Raw genomic sequence first — 20,426 nt, forward strand, 5'->3', positions numbered from 1 at the left:
CTCAGAAGAAGGAAAAATAATGATAGTTAACAATGATTGTTTAATTCCAACGTTTGAATTGGCGGAGAGCTCACCTTTGAATTCAAAAATGTAGTTCCTTGTTTGGCAGCTTTTTTTAACTTTTAAATTCAAATATGTGAAAACCTTAAGTTTTTCATCCTTTTGTGATGTTGAGGCTGGAACATATCTGCAAGAGTACAACACAATTGTACTTGTAAATAGAACCATTTCTTTTTCATATTGCAGAGCACAGATAACTCAAATATATCTATAATTGCTCGGAACAAGAAGTGCTTTGACAACAATATTGTTTGCTCCAAGAGTGTTTTCATCACTGTCGGAGACACTGAGATTTATTTTAGCGAACCTTCTGAAAAGCAGGTTAGTTGCTTTCTTTCCTATTTGGAATGCTCTTTAAGATAAGTGTTTCAAAGTTGCAATTCTAAGGAGAATATTTTTGGAAAACATTTCAGCTTGAGTTAGCACAGTACGAGTACTTAGGCCTAGATAAAACTACAACTCCCAGGAAAAAAATCTTTTTTTTTTTCTTTTTTTTTTTTTTTCAAATTCTACAAAGAAGCCTGATCAAAAGTCTCAAGGAGTCAAAGCATATTGACATTTATTTGTTTCTCTCCATCTCTCCACTTGGTTTCGAAAGGGAAGGCAAAGTGCAATCAAAACAAACTTTAAATGATCCAAAAGACAAAAAACAAAACAGCATCGCTTGTAAAACTTTTGATTCAGTTGTATGCTAAAGATAAAGTGCAAAATATCTTAACATTACTAACGGATTGCATACTGTGGTTGTAGAATTGCTGTATTAGATAAATATCTGTAATAAATATCCCTTTCTGTCAGAAGATCTTAAGGGGACAGGAAAGCAAATCCAACTATCAACTTTGGAAGGCTGGATATTATACCGTGATACACTTTCCAGAAGAGGATATTACGATTCTGTGGGATAAGAAGACAACAATACATGTTAAAGTTGGACCTCGATGGAAGGTGAGCCAGAATAAAAAGCCAAGATTTCGTCTAGTTCTCAGTGTTACCAAGATACTCTCCTATGGAATAAGTGCAATAATCTTTGTTTCATAACTGACATTCCTAGCAATATAGTTGTTTTATCATGCTGTTCACCTGTATGCACCCAAGTAAGAGAAGAACACACTGAGGATGTGATTTCATGGCTGGACCCCTGAAGAGAAAGAGTGGCCCCTACGTGCTTGTTAACCCTCCTCTGAGCACTACAACTTTGTTAGATATTCGTGATATGACTCTAACTCAAAGAAAATTCAGGAGGAGCAAGAAGTGCGTGTCTGTGTAAATTAGTTTCCCTTATCCACATATTTACTATGAATCCATGAATCCAGCATGGATTCATAATTGCTAGGACCAGCAAAATTAAGAAGAAGGAAATCAACAGCTGGCAATATGAAAAAGGGCACATGCGTAGCATAATCTCTTATTGGATTTGGCTGATTGTGGAACTGCACCCTGAAATGTAGTAGAGGCTACTGAGATGAATTGATAGCGATATATTTTGGGTTTAAGGTAAGAAAACAAGATACAGAAAACAATCTAGACAATAACTGACTTCTAAAACACAGAACTGTATTGTGAGAGGTTTAGGACCATGCAAGGACTAATATGGAGCTGCTTCTTCCAGTTGCTTGTCTCTAACCTCTCCCTCCATCATCTGTCTTCACAACTCTGCAACTCAATCTTTGAGTCCTGGTAGAATACTCTTATGTGCATATTTGATAGCATCTCTGTTGTGTCTCAACCATGAATGTACATATTGAGAAAGGGCTCCTTCTGGTGAAGAAAATCATTCTAGACAGCAGAATGTCAACTTTTTTGAAGCATGCGTCAAAGCTGCAATATAACAATCACCTTTTCTGTGTGTGTGCATGCATGCATGCATGTATGTATATTTTTCATTAGCAGCACATGCCCCAATATAAGAATGTTGCAGGTGGCTCTCTGATAACTGCTGTGATGAAAGCTCTTGCTATTGTAATCTAAACTTAAAGGGAATGGGTCTCAGTGACAAGAACTAGTCAGGCTTCACAGAGATAATTCACTTGAACTTTTCACTTTTGTATTAGATACATCACTAAGCTTTTAGAAAAAAAAAGAAAAAAACAGTTATTTGCAATATGGCACTATAAGAACAGTAGGATATCAGATATTTTCAAAGTATGAGTCAGAGTTGCACTTACCTGTTTTGTTTATGAATGTTTTGCGTAACATTTATAGCACATGAAGATTATTGACCACCAGTTTATGTTAACAATCATTCTTTGGTTTTAGGGTAAACTGGCAGGTTTGTGTGGAAATTTTGACAAATACACTTCAAATGATTTGACTACATCAAACAACATGGAGGTGAGAAATGCACAGGTGTTTGGAGACAGCTGGGTGTTAGGACAGGTAAGTCTCATGTATAATTAAAAAAATCATAATAAGTGTTATTCATAAATGAACATTTTTTTAGCACATAAAGAACAGGAATTTTCTAAATTGAGTGCCAGTCAGTATGTAGTAGGTCATTTGAATTTTCTTGTCTGTACATATCAGATGTAATAACTGCAAACATATAGCTGAATTTAAATGAAACCAACCCCTTTCCCATTTTCAGGGAAGAATTTATTTTTTCCGTGTACAAAATAATCATTATTTGTCTCTAGATTCAATTTTTCTCCAAATTTAGATATATTGTTTCTGGTATTTTTGATTATGTCCAATTAAAAAAAAAAGTAATTTCTCCTCTGGTATTTAAGGCATCTGGATATTGATAATGAAAACAAATTGAATCTGATTTCTGGAAGAAATGTCTTCCTCAAATCTCAGAACTTACCTGATTTCAAATGAATGCAATTCTCCATAGTGCAAGTCTAAAAATCTTCAATGTATGGGAGATAAATTGAGACAGGGAAGTAATAAAGCTAAGATTCATTATCAATCAATTTTATATTCAGTTGTATTATGTAGCATATTAAAAAAAAAAGACAAAACAGCAAGTGACAGAGGGGGTCATGAGACAGAAAAAGCTTCCAACACCGATGGGCACATCAGTGCAGAAACTGGATTTCTGAGTAGGAGAGAGGAGGCTGTAGAGAGCGAGTGACCACAACTATGTTTGGTAACACAGGAGTATGGGTATTTTATTAATTTCTGCTGGCAAAAGGTGAAACTCCTGATAAATCAGTACTTGTAGAATACTCCCTCAGGAAGATATCTGGAAACTTTGCCTTTAATCCATTCTCTCCCTGATTCAGGATAGGAAATTGAACCAAAACGTCATGCAAGAATATGATATTTACTGTGATTTGGGAGAATGTTTTGAGTTCCTGGATTATCTCCCTTAACATATCTTTTTGGATAAATTTTACTCCACATGAAATGTTTAAATTCTGTGAGCAATCAAGAGAAATATGTAGTGTGGTGGTTATGCCACTCATCTGGAAGGTGGCACAGAAAATATAGATACTTTGTATGAATTGTAATAATATCACCCAAGAGACCAAGAGTGATATATTCCTGAATGCTCTGTAGTCTGGTGGTTGTGATTCCTTCCTGCAAAGTCTAGGCGTAGATTCAAAGGAAGGAAGGGACTGTGCTCTCCCACCTCCTGGGTGAGTACCTGAACTGTTTTCTGCTGAGCAAGTGGAAGCTTGCGTTAGTGGTATTTTATGAAGGGTGCCCAAGTCTTACTCTACAATTTGTTTCCTTTTTAGAAGAAATATTTGAAGAAGCAAATATGACAGGGATGTTGCCTTCCTTCATGAAAATAAGAAACATTTCAGTATAGGTTTCAATCCGCTAATACATTTCTTGAGTTTATCTGTTCAGTATCTGATGTAAAAAAAATGGCATCGTGTTTGCACAGTTTGAATCCTAATATTAACTCCCAGGATTTTATGACCTCTGATTAAGCAGCCCAAACTTGCACTTGCATTTTGTAGACATATATTTTTATAAAATATCACATAATCCTCTGATCTCTGTGGCTTCCAGAGCAATCCTGAGAGTATTCTGGCTGCAGTAGGCAAGCCACACTCAGCCAGGTTTGCTGTATATATACTTTAAAGGAATATGTGCTAGCTTAAAGGAATATGTGGACTAACTACACTACTGAAAAACGTGCTCGTGTGGGCACTGTTAGGTATGGGATGTTTCCATGGTTTCTCCTCTGGACATAGCAGCACGTTCCCCAGGGGTGCTGTCAGAGCCCCCATAGAGGAACGTACTGTAGATGAAGGGCTGTCCTCGAGCAGAGGCTGCACCGGGACACGCTGCCTCCTGATCCATCATTGCTGCCTTCTGGGCTTCTCCTCTAGGCTGAGGCTGTGGTGTGGGATGAACTTGCCTTTTGCAATCTGAGTGTCATTTTATTATACGTTTTTGTTCACTTGTTTTTCTTCTTGAAAACAGACTTCAAGAGAGGGAGTTGCATCTCAGCCATTTCTGAGTTATCACTGTAATCTTGGACTCTGTTTTTTATGAGTGAGTTCGTTCCTACTGCTGCTGCTTTATTTGAACTCACAGGGCTGAAGTCGTCTCTAGTGTGACTCCATTTAAAGTCAGTGCAAAACCACCAGGGACGGATTTGGCCATATGTTTGTTTGTGATGTTACACTTGGTTGCTCTGGTAATGATTAGGATATGTCACAAAGAAAACATTTTGTCTGCATGCGCTGAGCAGACAGCAGGAACACTTGAATACTTAAGAACAAAACACACTGATTCTTTTTCTTGTTTTGCAAATGTTTTTAATTAAAACAACAAATCAGGCAAAGAGGGTGCAGATAAAGAAGACAGCGTCTAAACATAATTGTTTTCTGAATACATGTATTGAATTCTGTTGTATGCATAGTGTACCTGAGTCCAGTGTCAACCGCTTTAAAATGTTTGTGGGGTTTTCATTTGTTTTTTTTAAGTGCAAGAGCCCAAATGAAACACTAAGACCGTGTGAGGTGCATCAGAGCAAGTTCCCTTATGCCAAAAAGGAATGTTCAATTTTATACAGTGATGTTTTTGCACCTTGTCGCAATGTGGTAAGTTTATTAAACATCCAAGATTTGTTGTCATGTAGGAGAATGTTAAAGATCCAGTGATTAATTTCTTCTTGCTGTTCCCTCAGTGGGAATATGAAGGAGGATACCAAGGGCAGCCCTGCGAGTATCTCTGTGTGGGTGGGCTATGTTTGTGCAGAGCTCCTTGTTCCCTTCAAGACTGCAGGCCAAACACTATAGTGATAACTGGGAGCCATGAGTTACTGGAGTGGATAACCAAGGTTCTGTTCTCTTTAGGTTTCTTTTATTTGTACCTTCTATTTACACAGGTTATTAAATTTTTGTGGCTTTTGTACGTATTGTGAAATTCTAAACTAAACATTTGTATGAAATGCCTACAGCTTATCTCATGTGGCTTTATTTTGTTAACTATTCTGCTCAATATAGAAAGACATATGAGAGAGTGTGATTTGGATGTAAGAGCTATCAGTATTTTTAATTGGCTGGCAGCTTATCATTTCTGTTTATCAAAAAAACTCTGAGGCACGGTGTCCTTGTTTCCCCTATAATCCGCTGAGCTTGGACCTGAATTACAGGAATGTTTTTAAGATCAATCTATACAAGATGGGGATGATACTAGCTTGTGTACTAATCTTTTCTTCCATTTTTGGGTACCCTTTATCAAAGCAAGACATTTTGCTTATTTCTGACTTTACCCTCCCAAAGGAATTTAGTTATCAACAGTGCTTTTTTTTTTTTTTTTTAACACTTTTGCAAGCAAGAACTGCTGTGACTCTTCACTCAATCCTTTTCTTTCTGATTGTGAATATGAAGGAGATCATTAGATGTCCCCGCGGAACCTCCTGACTTTCAGGACTGAAGTTTGATATCAATATGGTTAGGAATTTGCCTGGAGAGGAGGGTGTAGTAGTTTAACCCAGGAGATTTATTAATGTCAACTTTAGTTAGTATGTTAAGAATTTTTTGAGTGTGTGCCTGAGAACATAATGATGAGTGTATTTTCAAAGTGGAAAGCAATAAATAAAAACTTTTGAGAGTTTTTAAAGAGCCATATTATACCAATGTATGAAGAAAGATTTATTTCTCTTGAACTTTCATTTCCCTTATCTTGCCTCTTTTATGATTAAAATTTTTGAACATTATGCCAAGGATTTAGCATAATTGTTAAGAAATTCATGTCAGGTGCAAAACATGATGTTCAGTTAGCAAGCAGGTGCATATCCATCTTGTCTGGAACAGTCTGCAAAGCAAATACTTCCAGGTGTTTTTACAACCTATTCAGCAGTATGTAAAAATGTGGCCCTTACGAATGCAGCATGAAGTGAGCTGATCTCAAGGAGATCCATTTCGCTACTGGCTGCATAGGCAAGAAAGCAGATGTCAGGGGAAAAAGTCCAAGCAGAGATGGGCAATTGGGCACGGGAAGACCAAGAGCCTGGCTCGTGGTAGGCACTTGGAGCAGCACTCTTGAGGTCTGACTTGCTCTGCAGATGGCTGCGATGCCACTGAGCAAGCTCCTGTGCCCACCCCAGTCCTAGCTCCACCTTAATAAGAATGAAGAAAGGAAAAGTAAGCAAGCAAAATGGCATCTCTCCCTACTTCAAGCACAAAACACAGAAAAAAACCATTTTGTTATCCCTACCAGCTTCCAGCAGCTGCCAGCTGAGGAGCTTTCTTGGTGCTTGTGAGATGCTGCTTTGCGAGTGCCACGTTAGTTCATAGGTCCGATGTGCCACTCGAGTCTTCTAAAGCGAAACTAAATTAGAATCAAAATTGATTTAAAATTGAAGAATAACAGTGTTAAAACAGTACCCTTTTTCAGTAAGAACATGCTTTTGAAATTATTGATCGACATTACAGAAAATATGTTTAAAAATAAAAAGTTTCTGTTTCCTACCATTTTTGATTTTTGATAGGACTTAAAAATTAGAAGGTGGATTTCTGAGCTGCTATGGAGAAAAGAGTATTAAAATCTTAAAAAAATGCGAGATGTCACCAGACATGACCAAAATAACCATTACAAATATATCCATATTTGAAGTAAAATAAAATACTTGCCCCACTGCAGCTCTGTTTTATTGTTATTCATGCAAAACTAACAGGATGACTCTAGGTGGCAGTAATTGCTTCATAAAAACAGAATTACCATCTTCAGTAAACTTCAGAACCAATAAATAGCAATTTTGTTGGCGGTCATATTTATTAACACCCGATTAAAATGTTGTAATATAAGTATATAAAAAACTGATCACTACAAGTGTACCTTTCATAAGGAATATATACGAGCCTTAGAAAATGTGGTATATTTGTGCTATGTTTTTTCAGTCTATCCTCCTAAGGGGTAGCACTCCTGCTGAAAGTCCTACAATTTGTGCATGTCATGCAGTTGATTCATCTGGCTTCTCCTGTTTTTTCCCCAGATTGATGTCACTTCCTTTGTCAAAAACTGTCATACAGATACGTGTAACTGCAATCTTGGAGGGGACTGCGAGTGTTTGTGTACCAGTATTGCAGCTTACGCTCACAAGTGCTGCCAGCAAGGGGCTGCCATTCACTGGCGGTCTCCTACGCTCTGTGGTATGTACCTGCTCTGAGCTCCTCCAGAGAAAGGGGTAGCTTTGGTCTTTTGCTGTCCCATGTTACAAATGCCTTAAAATGAGACAGGAGCAGCTGGATAACATATGTATTGTTCACATTTTCAAGTTGTGGTCTTATTGGTCTTATACACCTCAATTTACCTTCTTACTAGCTGTGAAAAGACTAGCTGTGTTTGGGGTATGTTAGCATGGAGGTTGTTTAAAATGCAAATGAGTAGAAGATTTGAGGAAATTTCAGAATGCTACGTGGGATTTCAGGCAGGTCTAGTGCATTTCACTTTTAATTCATAATGACATCAGTCCTCAGCTATAGAATAACTAGTGCTTCAGGTCTGCTGTCCTGGCACACCTAACTAAATACAGCTATATATCACTGAATAAAAGCCTAAGGAGAAAGTCACTAATTCAAATACATTAAGAAGATATATTATTTTATCACAGAATCACAGAATGGTTGAGGTTGGAAGGGGCCTCTACAGATCATCTAGTCCAACCCCCCTGCTCCAGCAGGGACACAGGGTGGCATCCAGGCGGGTTTGGGAGATCTCCAGAGAAGGAGACTCCACAACCTCTCTGGGCAGCCTGTTCCAGGGCTCTGGCACCCTCACAGGAAAGAAGTTCTTCCTCATATGGAGGTGGAACTTCCTGTGTTTTAATTTATACCCATTAACCCTTGTCCTGTCACTGGAATGGTATTATATTATGTTATGTTATGTTATATTATATATATTTTTTAGCTTTTTGGGATCTCAATATACTGGCACACATGAATTTTACTGCTACTTTTTAATCATAATATGCATATTTTCTATTTCTTTTAGCTTATGACTGTGAATATTACAATCAAGGTATGTATGTCTGATTCATCCTCATTTTTATATAGCTTGTTGAAGTTAGCATCCATATTTTGTAGTGTATCACCTGGTGCACTATATGCTAATTGTTTGAACGCTGATTGCTCTAGAGAATGGAAGAGGTCTTTGATATACATTCTCTTTTTCTATAATATGCTATTTTGTAATTTTGCTTTCTCAAAGTTATATTTTTATTCCTTTTTTTAAAAAAAGAGGAGTAAAAATAACTAAAAAAAAAAATCCCAATAGGAACTTCTCTTAAATTGATTCACTCAAACTAACCTTGGAAGAAAATATGGTTTGCTAATTTCTCTCTGCAATGGGTCAGGATGGTTTTTCAGTGTTCCTGTTCTGGGTATGTTGGCAAAGCAGGTCCCCTGGCTCTTTCTGCTGCGTGTGCAGGGACAGTGGTTGCATAGAAACAAACATCCTAGCTGTAAGCAAAACCACACATCTGGCATCTCCCATGAAACACGATGCCTTCCACTTCAAAAATAAAATGCCCCGTGGATTATATTGAGAAGACTTTCTGTTAGCTGCTGCAGTGTTGGAGATTGCCTCATTGCTCCCTGTTCCCCAGGGTAAGATTACATAGTCACAGGGCCCTGAGTTCACTGAACGTTCAAGTCCATTAGAAAGGAGTGATGACTTGCATGAGACCAGAGTATTGTATGTCATTTGGCAAATTTTCCTTGCCCATTTAATATCATTATGCTCTTACACTGATTTTTTTATAACCTGACCTCTGATCCACAAAAAGGTCTTCTGCCTATTCAGAGACAGTAAAACTTCACTGGAAGGAAGTACATACATGGACACGGCCTATGTAATCTTGAATTCCATAGGGCAAAAACACTTTTTACCACTGCCTTCATACAGAAATCAACTTGTGGGTGTTTGCTGGTGTAATACAACAATATAAAGTAAATTAAAACAGGGTATTGCTCATGCAGGATGTCGAAACAAACAGGATGAAGGAGGATGAAAGATGTAGTTGATAACTGGGGATGCTACTGGGGCTCCTATTGTTAACTTCCTGGGTTTTGTCCTAATTCATTGATTCTGAGACTGTTTCATGGACCATTTAGAGGAAAAAGAATGGCTCAAGGTGATTCAAAACATCTTGTCACATATATAATTTTGTGTGTAAATGAAAAAATCAAATAATTCCTCAAAAGTGAGTTCTTTCTTGCTGTTCAACAGCATGGATAGATGGATATTTTAGATGGATATCTAAAAATACTCCTTCTCTGTGCCATATTCATGTGCCTCATGTATTGCATGAGGTTTGTCGTGTGTAAATATAAAGAAGAGACAGTGCTACATTAGTAAGGGATTCAAATACTGACAGATTAGTGTCCATCTTGCACCTTTTTTTTTATTTGGCTATTACCATTTTATTTTCCACTTCATTGAACTAACTGGTTTTGGTATGGTGAAACTGTGCAGCGTTTTTCTTCAAAAATGAACAGTGAAAATATATTTAATATTTAATGACTTAATAATTAATTTGGTGTTATTTTTAGCAAAAATAGAAAACTCTCAAACTTTATGAACATTTCACACAGAATTATTACCTTCTAGGTTTGACTTCTGAAGGGGCTTACTTTTTGTTTTTCTTTCTGAAATTGAGCATATGCAAAAGAGATTTCTCTGGTTCGATTAAGAATCCGATTGAATTCATTGATTGGATTTTTCTAGCTCTATTTTGACTTGTACAATTTTAATGGGTGGGAGTCAGTGGCCTCATTATACTGAATGATCTTACTATTGCTGTGGGAAGAGCGGGTGTAGTTTGGCAAACATTTTGGCAGTGCTACAAGTGAAAGCAGTTGCCACTTGCATTTGCATGTTTTTTTGGATGACTGTGTTGTGAACCAGACTGGAAAATTTAGTTGGTTGCTATTCAGCTGGATCTCTTGGGATGGCATAAGTGGGACAGTAGGAAAGAAGCAAGTGGTTTGTGGGAGAGGATGAACAAGGCAAATGCTTAAGTGTTATTGCTGTCAAAAGTTGAATCACAACCTTATAATACGAAAGCTATAGCTTCAATGCCTATTTGTGCACAACGATATTAGTTCTTCAGTTCATCTTCCAGTGTAAAGAAATAAGAACGTGTAAAAGACCAGATACCATAAAGAAGCAGCATTACTTTCTCTTATATGTCCCTAATTGAAGATAACTATCCTCACTCTTCCTGTCCTCACAGGACATCAAATAAAGAATAAGGGAGTATATTAAACAGGTAGACACAGGCATATTCCAGCATAATACCTTAAGGTATTGAGCAGTAGTTCAAAACTTAATTGATTCGAGGTATGGTGAAATATTTAAAGCAATATATGCTTTTGACTACAACTTAGGTTTTGTATGCTGTGCAAATATTATTTTTTTTTTTTTAAATTGGACTTTTCTTCCCTTAGGGCTTGGCGAGGGACCATATATTTTGGCAAGTTATGGACAGAATGATACAATTATAGGAGCTAACATATCCAGTAGAAGGATATTTCCCTTGCCTAGAACTGGAGCATATGGAAATGTATTTTTTAGCTTCATGATAACTCCCGGACTTTTCAAAGATAAAGATCTCTGTAAGTATTCTCAATATTTTTAAGGGCAATTCATTTTTTTCAGACTATATGAATCATTTTTTTCAAGCATCTTAACCACAAGTGGGAAGTGAACGTTCTAGTTTTGAGGAGGAATTATGACTTTTTTGAGAAAAAAATGGAAATCTAGCTGCCAGTTTTAATGCTCAGTTTTAAAAGTTTATTTTAGAAATGTCACCAAATGGAAGTTGAACAGAGTTCCCTTGTGAGAAAAATGTAATTAGACTATATAACTGGATATAGGAAAACTTGCATGTGTAGGTAGAGATGAATGCAGCAATATGATTGTCTCCACTAGAGCCTTTTTGGCTGTATCATTTATTTTGGAGGAGTTTTGGTACATTATAAAATGTTCAGCTTAGAACTCCAGTCTGTTTCCTATGTGATTGTTGTGCAGCATCTAAAGACAATATAGAGAAAAGTTTGCTGTAGGTAACAGGTATTTCTGAGCTCAGTTTTTCACTTATCTGAGACATATCCAAAGTATACACCAAAGCCAAATATGTTTAAGTAGTTTTTCTTCTGTGTTTCTTTGTGTCTTGGGTTTGTGCCACTGAAGTCAATAAAGACTTTGCCATTGCTTTTGGTAGACTGTGTTCTGTTGTGTAATTTATTGAAAAAACCCAAATTCTCAAAAATCAACACCTTGAAGGATGTAAAAATTTTGAACTATATTCGGAAGCAGCTGACAATTTTCCAGTGTAGGTATTAACTTTTTAGATATTATTTTAAAAATGGAAGGTGTATAAGATAGAAAAATTAATGAAGTTTAGTGAAATTTTTGAAATTTTCTAACAGATGCAAGTAAGGTAAGTAAAGTATATTATAACTAGACAGATCAGAAGTATTTTCATATCTGTATGATATGAAAATGAGACAGTATATATCTTTGAGTTAAAGGAACTCAAAGATTTTATTCAAATTGACGGACAAAATTAATTTCAGCTGTCTTTTAAATGTAGAATTTTTCAGAATATTTTTTCACTTTCAATTTTTAGGCAAGAGTGAACATAAATATTTGGTGTATGGGCACAGGTTTTCTTACAGTATTCATGGAAATAGCTGTATATATAAAACACTGACCTCAAGGTGAGGTCAAGATTGTCCTTACAAAATGTGCGTGATCTATTAATTAACATAATATTGACACAGTTAAACTGTTGGACTTTTGTCTGAATTTGAGAGGAAACTGTCACACTTTGAGAATGTCAAAATTTGAGACTGCTTATGAATTATGTCAAAGGCTGATTGTATGAATGTATCTTCAGTTTAACTGATTATTTAGTTTAACTGATTATGGGGACTGGACTATGTTATTGGAAACTTCCCTTACAGTCTGCAATTTTAACTGTTGTATGCTATGTAAAAGTGGATTTTTTTTTTGAAAGCAGTTGTTTAAAAGGAGCTGATTCACAGCCAGCGTGCGGTTTGTAATCTTGCTTTTAGGCTTTTTATTCTGTGAAAAGTTACCGATAACAGCCTTATATTTTGTTCACGGCAGCTCTCTCTCTCGTTTCCCTTGAATCTGCCGAAAGACCCAACTTCTTTGTGTACGTGTACGAGGATGAGAGCGTTGGGCTGGAACAGTGGCAGGCAAGCGCCGCCTTCCGGAGACAAGCCTCATTCTTCCACCACCAAGGCCTCTGGAGACCAGGGTTCAGTGCCTTTGAAATGCACAGTAAAAAAGGCTTTTTCATCATTCTCACATCATCCGGTGTTAAAGTGGCAAAGTATGATGATTCAGAAGAATTCAAGCATTCAAGCAGCTTTAGTATTGAAGGTAAATTTTGTGTAATCCCCAGGAATAAGTAAAATGTATCTATTTGTAGGCAATCCTCAGATAAATTTGCTTTCATCAACAATAGGAACAAATACATTTTCTCCTATTTTTCATTACTATTCTCTCCTTCTCCTTCATCCCACCTCCAGATGTTATTTCCAAATTTTTCCCGGTATGAAGTTCACTTCATCTTTGGACTGCATTTTTGTCATTAACTCCTTCAAAATGAATATGCGATGTTACAAAAATATGCGTATTAATGTTCTGTTTTTGAGCAACAGATTATCCATTCTAGTAAATGAATGATGTGACTTTGTTGCTCCTGAAGCCAATAGTACATGACCTATGTTTAATTATTTTTAAAATTTTTTAAACAAAATATTTTGTGAAAAATGAGTGACTGTTTCTACCTTTGATGCTTCAGTATGTTTTAACTGGGTTGAATTTGAAATTCTTATTCAAATGAACAAAATCTCATCTCTCTGGAAGTTTTTGGGAATTTTGGTGCATTGTTTTCAGTATTTAATTTTTCTTCACATCGCAATGTACGCTGTAGAAAAGACTGTAAATTTATAGTTTATTGACTACACAGTGCATAAATGATACTTTTTGCTTATTTCTTAGAACTCAGTGCATCTGTGCCTTACAGAAGGATCTGTGAGTGGAGATACGAACCTTGTGCTAATCCTTGTTTTAAAACATGTAGTGATCCTGAAGGAATAGCATGTAAATTTCTTCCTCCGTAAGTCAGATTAAATTCAGTATTGCTAGTATTCAGTACTGTTTTATGTAATATGTGTATCGTATGTTTTCTGAAAGTGGCTGCTGCTGTGGTATTCATTAATTTTTACTCGTCCAGATTTCAATAGCATTACAAAAAGAATTAAACAAATCTCACAAGTCGTGTGAAACTGTAACAGGTGTCCTGTTTCCTCCTGATATTTATTGCTGTTTATATGAAATCCTTAGACACAAGTAGAAAAAAAAAGGGAATGAGTTTGTTTTTAGTCTAGCTGATAAACTCTTAGTAGTGCTATCTGGACACCTATTTAATGAAAATTGATGATATATTCATTCACACCAGAAAACCATGTTGCTGTAATAGATTTCATCTTTCTGGTATTTAAGAGACATATCAAAACTTGAAGGAATAGTAAGGGTGAACTACACCATCTCCTGTAAAAAGATAGACTTTTATCTCTAGAGATGTAGGTTTGTGTGATGTAAGGGATTTCGCATTGTGGGTATTATTTTGTTAGCTATTAGTAATCATAAAATTATTGGTCTTCAAGTAACTCCTCTGACATCTAAGGAAACACAATATTTATAAAACAACTAAAATAAAAATTGTCTAAAATACAAGGCACAAAATCTGATGGAAAAGACACTTTCATTTCAGCATGCCTCCCTGTGCATATTCTGTTCCAGATTAGATAGATTCCTAAAACATTTTTCCTGTGTTGTCTTCCATAACTTTTTGTCTAGATAGGTACACTGATTGTTAATTTAATGATTTTTCTCATTAAAAATACATAAACAGAGGAGAAGATATGGACTTGCTTGCATTTTCCTGCCCTGTGGTGATACACAAGACTTAGAAACTTCCTTTAAAGTCAATGTAAATAATGTCTCAGATGTACGTATCTGAGCAGTGGTCTTGAAGTTCTTTGTCTCATTGGAAACTTTCTTGCTTAGACATCTAAACTCCCACAGGGTTGTCAGAAGCAGAATGTTCCAAAACTATCATGTATAAAGAATGGATTGTTAATAATTTAGGAACAAAGTTAAGTTGTTCAATGTCTTATTGACCTTATTATACCTCAAAACACTGTGTGTTCTTCATTACATTACAGATTTCTCTGAGCTGTGACAGAAACACACTGAAATGTCTCATTTTGCCAAACTGCACTAGCTTAAAAATAATTTATATTTTTACTGTGCCACTTCTGCTTTAGATGTAACTATGTAATATTTTAAAGGGTTGAAGGATGCTTGCCATACTGTCCTAAAAACATGATCCTTGACGAGGTCACGCTTAAATGTGTTTATCCAGAAGACTGTAAGTATGTTTTATTATTTTGGTCTAGTCTTACAAATCTCTCTACAGATCTCATTACAGTTTTCAATCAAATGTACTTTGTTATTGCTATTAAATGTTTTAGCAGAACATTCTTCTGTTGAAGAATGCCTCTCTGGGACATACACTGCATTCCCATTCATCCAGAATCCTACATCTAAGCAAGTCATACTTAAAGCTGAATTTCTTCATTCCTAAAGTGCTGTGTAAAACTCAGCTTTCTGTCGTGGTGTTAGCCACAGCCGTGATTTGGTTATATAGGTGCTTCTGTTTAATATATATATGAGAGAGATAACAAGTGGAAAAAAATGCTGCTGCAGTGAAGAGTTCAGACTTTGCTGCTGCTGAACCACCGCTATCAAATCCAGTGCGTCTATTTCATAACTTCTGATGTGCTAAGAATGTGGTAATATTACTCACTTATTTTGTAGTTACTTTATTCTTTTACAATGATAATTATGTTTTTGTACAGTCCTTTTTATTTTATAATTTTGAAGTAATCACATTATGACCGTTGGTACAAAGATTTCTTATATAATGTATTACCTTCCAAAGATATAAAAGAAGCTAACACATTGTTTAGTCTATTTATTCCAAATATTTTACAGAATTTTCATGTTTACAGAATTTTAGAAAGAACTCCCTGTTGCTTCAAAACTGCCCTGCAAAATCAGAGTTTTCAGTAACAGCTACTCCACTGGCAAAGAAAGAAAAATTCTTGCTAGTGAGTTGAGTTCCTTAAAGCCATCAAGCAACCGGGAACCCATATTCATTTTCTTTGCGGTCGCTGACAAGTTAGGTTTTCAGCAAAATTACCCTCTAATTTATTAATATAAATGGGACCTGAGTATAGATAAATATTACTATTTTGCTGTACCATTATCCAGGAAAAAGAGTGAAACGTGAGTTTTCCTTTTAGGCATACCTGTGAAACCTACGGAATCAACAGCTGGAACAAAATTTTCCTCGCTAGCCTCTCGCACAGTTGCTACCTTGGAGAGATTTCCTCAGACACCTCCTGTATTTGTTTCTATGGGGATTGAGCCAACTCCTGCCAAAATAACCTTGAAGACAGATGGAACTCCAAGGGGAACGAATATGTCAGCACAGTCCATTACAGACATTTTTTCACTGGAATCATCTAATGATGCCACCTACTCAACGTTCACTTTACCAAGTACAGTGGAGCCTTCTGACGTACTTCACAGCACAGCAAGCCCTTCTGTCCTTTCCAAACTCACCTCTTCAACAGATTTTCCAACTGCTCTTCAAGCATCTGTAGTCACATCCCATACTGTCAGTTCTACTGCATCTGTAGCTTTACCCATTATAGTAGCAACTCCAACAACACATGCTTATACCCCACTCCGTGCCAGCCCTGTTCCAACACGTTCTGCATTGCTAATGCCCACTTCCCTAGTGGTAGTACCATTTGCACTTGAATCATCCATGGCTCAGGTAGGAACTGCTCCCCCTACCACAAGTTTTAACAGGTTTAACCCCCAAACCATCTATTATTACTTCTGAACTGCCTACAGGAATCTGGAGTAGTAGGATTCCTTATGGAAATAATTCTAAGGAATTAGAAATATCCTGGGAAGGATCTTCTTTGTCTCCTTTACTGTCTGGCACAGCAGCTTTCACAGGATTCACATTTCTTCCAGGTTCACAGTTTACACTAAGTACCTCTATTTCTATATCTCTTTTGTCTGTAAGAACCAGTTCTAGCATTGGTCAACCTGCAGTTCATCCAGAATCTATTTCTGCACTGAATTCAACTGCTCCTCAAATACCAAGTACTTCTAGGTTTACTAGCTTTGAGACAAGTTGTCTTCTGTTAATCACACCTTCATATTTGGAAACAACAAAGGCTTCATCCAAAACTTATCTGGTATCATTAAATACTAATTCTTTAGCTAGTTTTTCTCCGAAGGCATTTTCGTCTTCAAAGTTGTGTCTCAAATCTCTGTAAACACTTCTTTAATGCACACAGTATCTATACCAGTATCTTTTCTAATACCAGTATTTTTTACCTCTCTGAAATCCAAATGTTTGGGAGGTGTCTCTGTTATCTCAAAGAATCTTTATAAAGAAGCTTACACTGTTTCAGTACCTCTTATAGTCAATCCAGAAATCTTTGCTGTGTCTACAGCCCCAAAATAAAAAATATGTGCAGTGCACATTGACTCATTTTCAGTGTCATCCACTTCTAAAAAGTCAAAGAAATCCATTAGTTCTACAATCTTCCCTCTTGGGACATTATTATTACCTCTAAATGCTTCATTAATAACCACCTCAAAAATTACAGTATATCTGAACATTGTACATGCAGAAATGGAAACTGCCCTTGTGGCATGAAAAGCAGGCACTTTAATTTCTAAAGAACCTTCTCTTACAAGTCCATCGTCTTTACTTACAGTCTTATTATCACACCAATGTCATCTTCTGTAGCATCCCATACTACAAGAAGTTCTTCATTGTTTCCCTTACTTTGTAAGACATCTTCATTAAAATAAACTGTTAGCCAAATACGACTTTCACCTCTTGATATACAGAGAATCTCAAAAAGTCCAATTATAGATTTTTCACCCTCTTCTGTAGATTTTTCCACATTTACTTCAAACAGCAGCCTCTCTATTAGCATTTCAGCAGCACTAAAAACATCCATTAAAATGCCCTATTTACTAATGCCCAAGACACCTGAAGTTATTTTAGAAAGCCAGCTGTGTTGGGCCTCTGTGTCTTCACATCCTCCTAAGACGACTCATCTCTCTACTGTTTCTCTAGGAAAGCAAGGTTCTTCAGCAAGTGCATCAGCAGAAGATGGAAAAAAATCAATCATATCAGCTGGAAGTATCACTCAGTCCACCACACCACTGACCATGAACATAACTATGAATGCCTCATCCTTAAAAACAGATCATATTTTTGCGGAAACAACACCTTCAGCCACTGTATTAGTTACTTCTGGCACTAGGATTACAACAAAACCCACAGATTCGCCGGTTGCTGATCTGGCCCTAGTTCCTGCTACCACAGAAATACCTATGTATGTGTCACACAAATTTTTATTTACATCAGCACCATCTCAAGTTTCACAAAGCACTAAAGAAACTCTAAAAATGACAATCATGAAAACAGCTGGTACTGTAAGTCCATTTTCACAGATGAAGAGTATCTCGTCTACAGCTTCAGAATTTAAATATGCAACCTCAAATGAAAAAACTGCAGATAGCTTAGAAAGCATTCAAACTTCAATTGTGCAAAGGAATGTCACCAAGACAAAGTCGACCACTACTGAGAAATCTGCACCTTATTTAACAGCATTTGCAGCTGAGAGTTCACCTTTTTTAACCAAAAGCGACACAACTTCAGTAAAATCTTTCTCTGTCTCTGAAGTCCCAGATGTAACATCAGATTGGTTTAAAATCCTCACACAGAGAACTGTTAAACCATATTTTAGTTTAACAGAGTCCACAAAGTTGCAAAATGGAACTGCAACAAATTTATCTCATTCTACTAGTGAAATGGCTCTGCCTTCCTCTCTAGAGCAAGCACAGACTTCTCTGGCAAGCACAGAAGCAATCACAGTTACAGCTGACCAAGCTTCCTTTGGTGCAGTGATGCTTACATCTTCTGAATGTGTGGTATGATGAGTTTTATTTGCTTCCATGTGTTAATATACATAGATATACATTTATATATTTCTTTCCAATTCATTCTTTGGTGCTATGCCTGATAGATCTGAGTATAATAAAATATCTTCTGATTTTGTTTTTATGTTTCTATTTTAAAGTAGTTATTCTTAGAGAATTATTCGATCCATTTTTTTAACTACTGTGATACATGCTGCAATTTGGATATATTGCTCTGAAAAAATTGGCAATTAAAGCTGTGTATTGAATCTAGATAGCATATAACAGATAACATATAACCAATAGTTAACATATTTTTAGGTACAGAAAGAGCCATAACCTGGTGAATTTGGGAGTTAATTGCTGGCATATTTATACATAATCACACATAATCTCACCTAGTCTTTTTTTTTTTTTTTAATATCTTTGTGATAAGGATTAACATGTTGTAAATGCATGATGGCTTTTCCTTAAAATGCTTTGAGTCCTTACTGAATATGACAGGCAGCCTCAATAAATAAAACACTTTTTAAGAGTGTTCCTCCAAAACAGGTGAATCAGGAAGGGTTTGTGTAGGTTGATGGGGCCACAAAGCAGTCACCTGTAACAACTACAAATAAGCAATTCTTTACAAAATAATATGCAAATTAATATGCAAAATAATATGCAAATATCAAGCACTACAACATATTTAAGCTCGTTTAGTAAAGTCAGACACTCTGAAACTAATTTTTAAAACATTTTTGCCTCTCCTAAGCCTTCTGTACATGTTGGTCTGAAGGATTGACTGGATGAATTATCTTTAGACTTCACTTAACACAGTTTATTTTAATGCCATCTTTCTTTATATATATATAAAGTGCTACTTTATTCGGCTTGATGTTTTGATTATTTGGGGGTGTTTTTCTCCTTACTAGTAGCATGCAGAATATTGAGTTAATATTCAGCAGAATATTAAGTTAACAGTTTTTCATGAGTTAACTGGGACCATGTCTAGAGCACCACGTTGCCTGTGATGAACCTAAAGGGTGTGGTTAAGTTGCTAACATCCTATGCATCTTCTGGTATTCAAAAGCAAGAGCATATGTATGTGCACATGTATGCTAAACCTGAAGGTGCTTGGCAAAAGAGTATTTTAGTCCAGCTGGCATACCTGGTGACAAGCACATCAGGGGTGACACATTCTGTCTCAGATTTGTCTCAAGGCAATGAGGTAGTAGGACTAGGACTTTGTAACTGCTCTGAATGCAAACACGAAGTTGTGGGGTTTTTGCTGTTTTGTTTTGTTTTTTCCCTCTCACTTGACAGCCTAGATACCTTGAACCTGTTGACAAATGTAGCCAGTACCTATGTGTTAATATGGGTTGGATGTTATACAACCTTTCAAAGAACTGCCGTAGAGATGCGCAGGAGCCAGACTGTGGATTTCGAGGAATGCCATTCCAAGTTAATACTGATAGTTGTTGCCCCGAATGGGAATGTCCCTGTAAGTATTTTTCAATTAGTAAACTGAATGTTTTCTACAGTGGGAAGATGAGGTTTAATACCAAAATTAATTTAAAGGAACTGTTCTGGTCTCATCAGCAAAACAGAATGAAATATAGTGAATGTTCTGATCTTTTTGAAATAACATGGTACTCATGAGTGCCAAAATATATTATTCTGAATGAATGTATCTATGAAATGAAATCTATCATAATTTCCCACTGAAACTTTTCAGAATTTCTATCAATAGAAAATGAAGACATATCCAAATTTTGTTTACACTGGAGAAGAAAATAAAATATTGGACTTTTCAAAAGACATAACTCCCAGATTTCAGTTGTATCTGG

General features: G+C 36.3%; 1 protein-coding gene across 2 annotated transcripts in view; it reads left to right on the forward strand.

Annotated features, from left to right (window-relative positions):
- OTOGL (otogelin like) overlaps positions 1–20,426 on the forward strand; it is an 83,597-nt gene that overhangs the window by 40,742 nt on the left and 22,429 nt on the right. The window contains exons 26-39 of one of the 2 annotated variants that reach the window (XM_088531204.1): positions 247–381; positions 859–1,005; positions 2,317–2,436; positions 4,947–5,063; positions 7,463–7,619; positions 8,461–8,487; positions 10,917–11,084; positions 12,604–12,882; positions 13,507–13,624; positions 14,862–14,941; positions 15,879–16,136; positions 17,747–18,371; positions 18,591–18,606; positions 19,903–20,080. In XM_088531204.1, coding sequence (XP_088387330.1) covers positions 247–381; positions 859–1,005; positions 2,317–2,436; positions 4,947–5,063; positions 7,463–7,619; positions 8,461–8,487; positions 10,917–11,084; positions 12,604–12,882; positions 13,507–13,624; positions 14,862–14,941; positions 15,879–16,136; positions 17,747–18,371; positions 18,591–18,606; positions 19,903–20,080 — 2,425 coding nt within the window. Of the gene's footprint in view, positions 1–246; positions 382–858; positions 1,006–2,316; positions 2,437–4,946; positions 5,064–7,462; positions 7,620–8,460; positions 8,488–10,916; positions 11,085–12,603; positions 12,883–13,506; positions 13,625–14,861; positions 14,942–15,878; positions 16,137–17,746; positions 18,607–19,902; positions 20,081–20,426 lie in introns of both variants that reach the window. The other variant, XM_088531205.1, reaches the window with a different exon arrangement.

Source organism: Tinamus guttatus, unplaced genomic scaffold (genome assembly GCF_059628265.1).
Source record: "Tinamus guttatus ecotype Peru unplaced genomic scaffold, ASM5962826v1 Tinamus_guttatus_pri_ptg000399l, whole genome shotgun sequence".
In the NCBI taxonomy this organism is placed as follows: domain Eukaryota; kingdom Metazoa; phylum Chordata; class Aves; order Tinamiformes; family Tinamidae; genus Tinamus; species Tinamus guttatus.